The sequence below is a fragment of the Corvus brachyrhynchos genome, unplaced genomic scaffold, assembly GCF_000691975.1.
Source record: "Corvus brachyrhynchos isolate BGI_N302 unplaced genomic scaffold, ASM69197v1 scaffold101, whole genome shotgun sequence".
Taxonomy (NCBI): Eukaryota; Metazoa; Chordata; class Aves; order Passeriformes; family Corvidae; genus Corvus; species Corvus brachyrhynchos.
The window spans coordinates 16595592-16606110 of NW_008237239.1; the positions used below are offsets into that span (position 1 = coordinate 16595592).

A 10519-nucleotide genomic window follows, 5' to 3' on the forward strand; every position below is an offset into this window, starting at 1 on the left:
CCCTGCCAATGGCAGGGGTGGGAACCAAATAATCTTTAGAGTTTCTTCTGACTCAAGCCATTCTGTGTTTTTTTGATCAAAAGAAAATGTGAGGCCAAGTCAGTATGTCTGCATCAAACTGTAATGTCCTCTGGAAAAGGAGAAATGTGTGGCCTGAAATTTTTCTGAGTTTAGGAGATTGGTGTACAGGAGATAATGGAAGGTATGGTTACTTGCTTAGAATGTCAGATAACTAAGTCCTGTCAGATCTTTTTAGATTTCTCTTTGAAAAAGTCAGGAATATCCATCTGGTACAGGAAGATGGGCCTTAAGGTAACAGGTGGGAAGTAGTCAGTGGATTTGTGACTGCTGGTACCATGGAGTTGGAGGAGGCAGCCTTTGTGAGGTAAAGGGAAAAATAAGACATTTATAGCAGGAGAAACCATGGTGAAATTTTGCTATGAATTCATAGTGCATGTTGAGTCATGTTGGAGATCCATAATGGGAATACTGGTACATATCTTATTATGGAAAATAGAGACAAAATAATTGAGAGAAGCAAATGGAGAACTTGGGAGTCTGTGAAGAACAGTGGGGGCCTTTTCGGGAAGGTCACAGAAACCAAAGAGCAGAGCAGTTGCATGAAGGTACTTACAGGGAATGAAATGCTCCTTAAAGGGTTAAGGAGAACTGAGCTGAGTGACCATTTTGTAGTAAGTGGGAGTTTTAATGACTGGAAAGAAAACAAAATGACTATGAACAGCATAACAAGATTGAAGGTTATGGTTTTATATGGGATAGAGGAGTAGAAATTACAGGCTGAGAGTGAGTGTCAGATATTGCTGGATGAGGGCGAGTGAGGTGTTAGGCAAGCAGGAAGGTGGGCAGCTGCTGACAGCTCAGAGCTGTGGGATAAGAAGGCAAGATCTGAGGGAGCACTGTGCAAAGGTGAGCGAGTGGGAAGAGATGGGAAGCAGCAGTGGGCTCTCAAACATGGAAAATGAGAAGCCCAACACCTGGTGTTCTGGGGGATGATTCCCCTTCTTGAACCATTCAGTCTTTCCACGAGGCTCAGGATGGTGGGGCAGTAAGAGCATTTTCTCTGAAAGAAATGATAGCCTGCATTGTTTGCTTCAATGGCTCCGAAATCCACAAGTGGCTGCTTGTAAAGCAGGGCTAAAGCCAAGGATGGAGTCCAGGTTGTATGGTGCCACTCCTCTCTTCTTTATCAAGAAAAATTCTGGTGCAGCCTTGCTTCTAACAGCTGCTCTATGAATCTACTGCTAAAGAATTAAATTGCTTAGTTTACTGGATGTAAATGAAGTCGTATTTTTAAAGCTTCCATATTAATTTTGTGACATGGCTCATCTACCCCTTCCTATCTCCTGACAGTTTCATGAGTTGCTTTCCTTTTAACACAAGTCTTTTGAAGGAAGTAGGCTTCTGATTAAGCTTTATTTCCCCTGACCTTGGAGGAGGAAGGAAGGGAGACTAACAGCAGTACATAATTATTCAAAAAAATAATTATATCATCCCCAGAATTTGATAATGGTACTTAGTTTTTTACCAGATATTCTTGTTGAGTTACTCTTACTGGTCTTCCTGGCTAAAGCACTCCTTGCAAATAGTGCTGTAAGTAGGTTTTATTGACTTTGGAGATAAAATAATGTTATAAATTTAGTCAAATTTTGACACTTGGAGCTTTGATAGTATCCTTTCTTAAAAAACAGGATGTATTTCTTCTTTATAAATGCCTGAATTCATTGCTAAATTGGCCAAACAAGCCACTTTTTAAAATGTGGGACAGTAATTTCTTTTTCTATTTAAAGCTAAATTGGTTTTTCAGGTGGTGGTGGTTTTGGTTTTTGTTTTCTTGTGTTGGTTGTTCTGTTGTTTTGAGTTTTTTTAACTGCTTCCACATTGATACTGCATTGTAAAAAAACTCCACTTAGGTGAAAATTGTTAAAGATTTCAACAATCTTATTCGAGAATATGTCAGAAGCTCTTGAAAGAAATGGCTCTCTCGTTTTCTGAGCATTTTGATAGAGCTCGCTGTAGTCAACGGCACGTCAGTGAAAGGCAGTCTTTTTGTTCTTTTTTTGTTCTTAATTTAGCACCAATTTTCTACTTTCACAGGTCACTTTTTGTGTAGCTCAGAAGTGCTGATCCAAGCGTGTTGGTCTCTGCCACCTGTAGTCACTTGTGTACGCGGCCAGTGAAAATAAACTTTCCATAACAGTCCTGTAGGTTTGACTAAATGCCAAAAAACACATGCATGATTCCCGACCTCTTGTACTGTAACAATAACACGAGACACACAACCAGTTTTTGTTTTTTGCTAGACTTCTTACATAGCTACTGAACCATGGTGGAAGCAACATGAAAGCTCCATGCTTCTTGTAAATATTAGCATTTCCTTCTCTCTCAGTGTGTGTGAGAAAGGTATGGGAGTGGGGGGGAAAATATCTTGGCTTTGACATCCCAGAGAGAGGATTCTGTAAATATGTGAAGATAAAAACATCCAACAATGAATCGTTAAAGTGTTGAGCAAACTATTTCACCTACAATCTTGGCATTTATGTTTTTGGCTTCTAAGCCTTTCATTGTCACTCATCCTATCTTGTATCTTTTGTCTTTATTAGGATGACATTGTCTTCCATTCAGAGGTACTTACTGCCTTGTTCTCATGGAGTAAATTTGTAGATTTGTTTTGCTGTTTTTCACTGCAATTCAAATGAGATTTCTCTTTCTGTACCTCCCACTACGTGGCTTTGTGGTTTATCCAAATTGTGCCTGAGATGCTGGGCTCAAAGCAGTACTGTTAGTCCATCTTCCCCATACTACCTGCAACATTGCATTAATTTTCAGTGCATCAATGTAAATTTGCATTGCATTTATACTTCGGGGTAAATGTTTGTTCCTCTTGGTTTTTGGGGTTCTTTTTGTATCTGAACTGACCATGTGTTTTCCTTTTGGATCTCTGCTACTCAAGCTTACACATCAGGAAGTAAAAAGAGACATTAACGAATTAATCATTCTATTTCCTTCATAACTCTTTCAGTAGGAGGTACGACGCTAAGTTTAATTAGGAGTGGGATCCATTACTTGTTACTGTGTTTCCCGGCATTTGATGGTGTCAATGTATCTAAAGACTCTGAGAAGTGGCACATTCTCAGTATGGTGAATGACAGGTTTAGCAAATGGTAGTGAAGATTAGGAATAAGTAAGACTCGCAGTAGTAAACTCAAAAATAAGTCAATCATGATATTATCATCACATACAAGGTAATGACTTTGGTAAGAAAATAATTATAAAGTGAATCGAGTTCTGATCTTTTCAGCCTTGCTACGAATTCTGTTGAAAACATGTCCTTACTCATCTTTAATAAATGCCTGAATTCAGTGCAAAACTAAATGGATGGATGGGCTTTTAGAATGCTTGAGAGTTGTGCAGACATGCCACAGGGTACAAATTAACCTGTACTTTCTTCACAGTTGTGCCAAAAGAATCATAGAAGAGTGAGACTTAACAACATTTGCTATTCCATTGTCATGTGTCAGTGCAGGTTCAGCTCTATTTAAGCAAATCCTTATCATTGCTTTTCTGACTTCTTCTAAAAGACCTCTGCTAACAGTAGGTTCACAGCTCTGCAGAACAACCTGTTTTTGTGCTTCACTATTTGCTTTAGAGAGCTATTTTCTACTTTGCTTTCTGTGATTCAGTTTAGAATCACAAATACCGTGAGCATAAAGGATAGGTTGTTCTCTTCCTTTTTCCCATGTTGTGCAGTTATGCTAACTGTAAAAATGACAGGTGAGTGTTGCAGCGGGGCAGTGCTGTCATCCTCTCTAGAAGCAACCAAGAAAACACACTGGGTACCTGAAGTAAGCAATAGATTGGCAGAGTAACACCTTAATAAAAATTGATTTGAGACTTTTCATGGATTTTATTTTCCTTCCAGAGCTAAAAATTACGACTCCTTTGGTACACATGTTGGGTTCCCCTCTATTACCCATAATAGTTGAAAATAAAAGTGTAACTGGTTCTGGTTTTACTGTGAGTTGATATGTTAGAAACAATTGTACACTTGTTTTTACAAGAAAGTGGTAAAACTCGTACCACTTAAATGTGCATTTCCAAATGTGTTTTGACTGGTAGGAAGGTTGGGGAGCAAATTGATTCATGTTCTCAACAAGAGCAAGTGGCTGAGACACTCAAGGGAAGTTGCCTTTGTTCTTGTAAAGGCTCTCAAGTTTGTTGCTCTTGTAAAGACTAAGTAACAAACAGAATAACGAGGCTGTCAAAGGTGGAAACCATTCATTGCTGGTGTGCAAGGTTTTTGTTTGGTGAAGTTTCATGAAGAGATTAAAAGGAGAAAATCACAGCTGTGAGGAAATTCACTTGAGACAAAGTACATGTTTGAGCACTTAACACAGAAGCAGTGTTCAGGGAGTTCTGTGGAGAAGGGAATTTGCTGTTCCACTGGCATTTGTACTCTTTGCTGATATTCATTTGTGACCACTGTTAAATGTATATAATACTTCCATTCATTGATGAAAAGGGAAGGTCAAAACAGAAAGTCTGCTTCTTTGTAGATGATGTGTAGAACAAGGTTGTGCTGTTACCATTAATAGAAGGTAAATCACAAAGTCCCCAGAGAAACGGGAAAGTAAACTGAAATGTAGCTTTGGGGAGAAATTCCTGATAACAAACTGATTAAAGCAACTCTAAGTTGAAATACTAAAAAAGGAGAAACTGCGAATGAAAAACGCTGTGAGAGTGGAACGAAAAGGAGGCAAGAGTGTGTAATGTATTGTGATAACAACAGAACAGGCCAAGACAATTTCTAACTGTGCTGGTGTAGCCTTATACAATGGAAGAGTGTTTGTCTTGTGCTGTGCTGGCACAGGCACTGTGTGCTGTAGGATTCATTTCTTGCCACTTGGTTACCAAAGCTGTACTGACAAATTTGAAGAAATACAGGAAAGTTGAAGAACAACTGCTACAGAGAGACTAGTGAAGAAATACTGCTTAAAATAAACACCCCAAACTACACCCAAGTCCAAATCCTAATCTCATCAAAGTCTGGGATTTAGCTTCTCCTGTTCCTTTTTTTCTTCAAAATTTGTGCACTAGGTATGATTCATAAATATTTTTGGTCCCCATGGCTGTGATTTCTTGTGTGGCAAACAGCTTTGAGCACATGTTAAAATTTTACCAAAAAGAGTGAAAAAGTGATGTTTGTTGCTTCCTATTTCCATAATCATTATAGCAAATGGACCAAGGCATTTTACAGTCATATCTGTATGACTCAGAATGCACTTGGCAATGTCAAACCTGTGTTTGTTAGAGAGCTGTTTTTTCTGTAAAGAAGATTGGGCACGTAAAGAACTTTCTGAATTCAGGAATAGCTCAATGCAGCCACTAAAGTGAAGCATGGGGGAGAAGGCAGTTTTTAGCATCCTCTTAGGTATACAGGACAGGAGAGACAAAAATAAAGAAACCCTTGTGCTGGAGAATAGTCTTTTCTGAGATGCAAACGCAGACATTGTTGGATGAAATACAAAGAAACAAAGCTGAAGTTTGACAGTAGTCAAATTCTTGGTTTCCTGAACCCCATATAATGTTCAAGTGTCATCATGGACCAGGTTATCATTTCAGACAAATACAAATGTGAAGCAAATTAATACAAAGCAAGCTCTTTAGCAAAAGTGAGCTGGAGGTTTGTTTAAAAGGCTCCTAAGGCCATTTGCAAGCTCTGAAAGGAATTCTTAATCACTGAAAAATGGCAACTGTGATGAGGGTTTCTGTTTTATTCAATCAGGAATAAATTCCTTATGAGAAATTCAGTTTCTGTTCACACACTGTGTTACATCATCCTGTGGCTGAGATTACCTTAACATAGTTACAGATTATATTCCAGAAAAGAATGTTTTCGCTTTAGTAAAGTATTGCATGGGAGTTTCCTTCTGATTCAAATTCTTTAATTTGGAAGTGTGATGACTGTGTTATTTCAGCAGATCTTTCTGAACTAGCAAAGTGAGTTGCAAGCAGCTTTCTTCTTATTGCAGAGGGGCATTACCTAAAAATCAGCACTACACTGAAGCAGATTTGAGGTCATAAATGCATTCTTGAGTGAGTTTTCTCTGCAACTGAAAGTATTTTACATAATTGTGTCTGTTTTGTGTGTGCTCCCCTTTTAGCCTGCACATAAACCTCCTTTGTGAGTCAGGGAAGTTAACACAAAGAGTTAGGTACTTTCCTGAACTGGCATACTGAGCATTGTAGAGCTAACCCTGTTTAACTGTCTTGAAGCATTAATCACAGTTCTCATTAAAATATGTATGAGGGGAAAACTGCAAGTGAACCTACTTCTTTATTTAAAACTTACTGGCAAACTCTGAACTTCTGTGCAGTCTTTGTGTGTCTTGGAAGTAGATTGGTCTCAAGTAGGGAAGTAGATGGGTGAAGAGATTGCAATGTTCTGCCCATCTAGGGATTAGATGTTGCTGTGTCATTTTGATTTTGTCTAACACTCCTGACACAATCTGCTTAGCAATGCTGTACAGTTTATGTATTCTTCGTGCTGAGATCATCTGTATACATGTACTTTTGTGTTTTGTTTACATTCTGTCATTTCATACCTTTGTTTTGTGTAATATCTGTACCTGCCTCTTATTTTTCCTTCATCCAAAATTTGAATTCTTGTAGAAGTTCTTGACTGAGAATGTCTTTTATGTGTTAAGTCAAACATACACTTTTATTGAAATGCTTCTTGTAATTGAAAAGAATAGTCTGCAGCTATAAATGCTTATTCAAATTGTTGTTTTTGAAGCATTTGCCACACAGCATTTACTTGAAAATTGTTGTGGTATCAGGTGATAAACTTCATGTATTCCCATGCAAATCAAATTCCAAGAGCTAGGCCTTTGTATTGCATTTTCTTGTAGTAGTATGAGCCACATAAAAGAGCCATTACCTAATATTCTTCTAAACAGAAGGTGACTGCACTGTCAAAGACTGCTGGTGAGTAATTGCAGACAGTGTGCCAGATTGTGACTAACTGGGTACAAAATTTTAAGATTAAATCATTTACAAACTAGTAATGACTTTTCAATGCAGCTTTTCTTCCTGTAATCTGAAATACTTAAAATGGACTTCATTTTATATGTTGTCAAAGCATTGTCTGTATTTATTTGTAAGCAAATGCAAAATGGTCTCTTAGAGTAGAAGTGCTTCTTCTGGGGTTTGGGATGACAGCATTCTTCAGAGTGATCAAAAGGAAATGAAATAAATGATCAGATTCCACATAAGAAAATAAAGGAAACATCACTCCAGTCATTATCTGGATACAGTCAATATAATGGCCTGTGTACTGTGTCCCTGTGAAGTAATGTGGTAGTCTGGATTTCTTTCCTAATGAATAAGTATTTGTCATGTAAAAATCATCCCTGAGGAATTATCTTATGTAAGGAATTAGTGCAGTTGAAGAGACATATGGATCACAGAAGGCCATTAATTCAGAGATCCTGTTAGAGCTCAGGGGGAGTACATTGCATTTGTTCCCTATTTATAAAATATCCCAAGGTGTTACATCAAAAATATCCTCAATCCTAGTTTAAGTGTGAACGCTCATTGATTATGTACAATAGAGATCTTTCTATCTCATGATCTAGTGTGAGTGCTGCTAGCCTAGGGGAGAAATAACTTGAATACCAAAAGCAGTGAGAATTACCTGTTCATAAGTTTTACTTCCTTAATGTCAGAGTATGTATGGCCACAGTATTCAGCTGCCTGGTAGGGACCATACACAAATGGCCTCTCAAGTAATGGCATTTTGGCTGTTCCTTTTTCGCCTCTCTCAGTAATGAATCTTCAGCACTACTTCAGCTTTCCAGTTGTCTTAATTGCATCATGCTTTGAATTAAACCTCAAGCTCTGCCGCACGAGGTTCAGGTTGGACATCAGAAGGAATTTCTTCATAGAAAGGTTGTTAAACATTGGAATGGATTTCCCAGGGAGGTGCTGGAGTCACTGTCCCTGGAGGTGTGCAAGAAACAACTGAACGTGGTGCCATGGTCTACTTGACAAGGTGGTATTGGGTCATAGGTTGGGCTTGATGGTCTTAGAGGTCTTCTCCAACCTAAACGATTCAGTGATTCTAAGATCATTGTAACCTTTAAGATACATTTTTTACTGTATTATGTATACAAGAAACAACTCTGAAGATGATAAATTGAACACTGGTTTACAAAGACTTACAGAAAAATCCAATCTTTGTTTCTTTTGTTGCACCCTAGGAGGCTTTTCGATGGGAGGTGGAATGGCAATGCATTTGGCATATAGGTTTCATCAGGATTTGGCAGGAGTCTTTGCCTTATCTAGTTTTCTCAATAAAGACTCTGCTGTTTACCAGGTGAGTGTGTAGTAGGTGTTATAGAAAACCTGCTTAGCTACATGGAAAATGTGGTGATTAAAATCCAATATACATGTTTATTCATCTGAGGTAGTTGATTCATATTCTAAACTTATGCCATTTCCTGGAAATAAATAATCAGAATATTAGGGAAGTGAGGCTTTAAAGCTGTCTTTAAATGATGTTTTGTTGAGCTTTTTTGCACAGACAGTACAATTATTAAAGGGTACAAGAAGATTAACAAATGAAATGCTTTGCTAGTTTTCTGTAGTTGTTAAAGAGTCTGTGTAAGCATAACTATTCTTCGAAAATTTGTGATGCATTATAATACTCATGAGCTCCATTTGCTGTCAAGAATTTTTTCTGTTTCTCTTACTTGGAGACAGGTATAGACCTTAAGGTAAACCTTATCATTTGTCAAGAGTTACCATATTGGAATTTGAAGGGCATTTTTTTCCAGTATTTCCTTGTTTACTTCCATATAGTACAATATGACCCCTAAAATGTAGATTAGTAAGTGCAATGCTATATAAGTTGTCACCATGTAATTGTAAATATTCTTTTAAAATTTTTGGCAGTATGTCTGACAGTGTCTCCTTTCCATCTAGGCTTTGAAAAGAAATGATAGTGCTCTTCCAGAATTATTTCAGTGCCATGGAACTGCTGATGAACTAGTTCTCTACTCATGGGGTGAAGAGACCAACAAGATGTTAAAGTCCCTGGGAGTATCAGCATCACTTCATACTTTTCCAAACCTCAATCATGAGCTGAACAGAACTGAAATAGAGGAACTAAAATCCTGGATTGTAAAGAAATTGCCTGTTGAAGCACCAAAGGCAAATGAATAAATGAAGATTCGGCCTCATACTGTCTGATTTTTGTAGTTTTAAAATCATGTGTGACATATATATGTGGGTGTCCCATATCCCTTATGTAAGCACAGCTTCAAGTAAACACTTTTATATTCCATAAAGTTCACCTAAGTGGTGAAAAGATGGTGCTGACCACTAAACCTCGCCTTATTGTATGGGTTTCTTTTTCTGTTTTCTTGTCCAGTTTTTCAGCACACATCAGTCTACAAAAAATAATGACTGATAATATTAAAACCATTCCAAAATTATCAAAGCAATATTCAGGAAGCATTGTTCTGAATGTCCCAGATTTTTTTTTTTTGGAGAGTGGGGGTGGGCAGGGAGGTGTTCTGAGATAGAAAAATAGACAGCAGCGTGGTTGTTTCTAATGGCATTACAGCAACAAAAAGGCCAGTTATTAAAATAATGCAGTATTACTTGTGGAAATGCATGCATCTATTCAAGTTTGATGAGAAAAACTGTATTGGCTTCAGTTGGATTCTCAGCATGTGGGAATGAACCTGCCTAAAAGCAGAGTTGTATGTCACCTCAAAAAATATCAGGTTTGTGTTATATTTTAAAAAGTCCTGAGTAGCTGTGTCTAGCTATACCACAGGCCCTTGTTATTGCCCTTTCTCATTGTTTTGTTACTCAGACATCTAGCTTTGTGTGAGTTTATTGAGCCCTCCTGTGGTTTGCAGTGTAGATTAAAAAAAATAAGTGCCATCATGATTGCTAAGATCTATCCTGTTTTTGAAGAAATCATTCTTTGGGCCCTGTTCCTGTAGAAACTTATTTTTGCCAAGAGCTTTCTTTTGGCCTGCAAGATCACATTTTAAATTAAAAGATGAGGATACTTGACTCCACCATGAATATTTAGAAGTTGTAAATAATGATTGTGATATAAAGAAAACTTGTATCCCCTTATTTTAATGGTGGATGATTCATCTCTCTGTCAGTTTGATAAATTAACTCAGAGTATAAATATCTATTCTTATGTAATTGTAATGCTTTTTTTATTTCTCTCCCCTCTGCCCCATTTTCTACTCCCCAATTTCAGTAATTTTTTTAGCGTGACAAGTTATTCAGCCTTTTGCCAAAGCCAATAGATCCAAGTCTCTTGCTTAATCCTCTCCTTTCCCCATTTTTGAGGAGTGGATCTGGGACACTGTTGTTTGCTCTGTCACAGCAGATTGCTGCCAGTAATGACTATGACTCCAGAAGTATCAGCCAGCTCCCAGGGACTAAGTTTTATTTGAATCTTCACGCCAGC

General features: G+C 37.8%; 1 protein-coding gene across 1 annotated transcript in view; it reads left to right on the forward strand.

Annotated features, from left to right (window-relative positions):
- LYPLAL1 (lysophospholipase like 1) overlaps window positions 1-9407 on the forward strand; it is a gene marked incomplete at its 5' end in the record, with an annotated part of 22686 nt that extends 13279 nt beyond the window's left edge. The window contains 2 exons of the mRNA XM_017729601.1: window positions 8280-8395; window positions 9004-9407. Coding sequence (XP_017585090.1) covers window positions 8280-8395; window positions 9004-9243 — 356 coding nt within the window. The remainder of the gene's footprint in view (window positions 1-8279; window positions 8396-9003) is intronic.
- Window positions 9408-10519: the final 1112 nt, after the last annotated feature.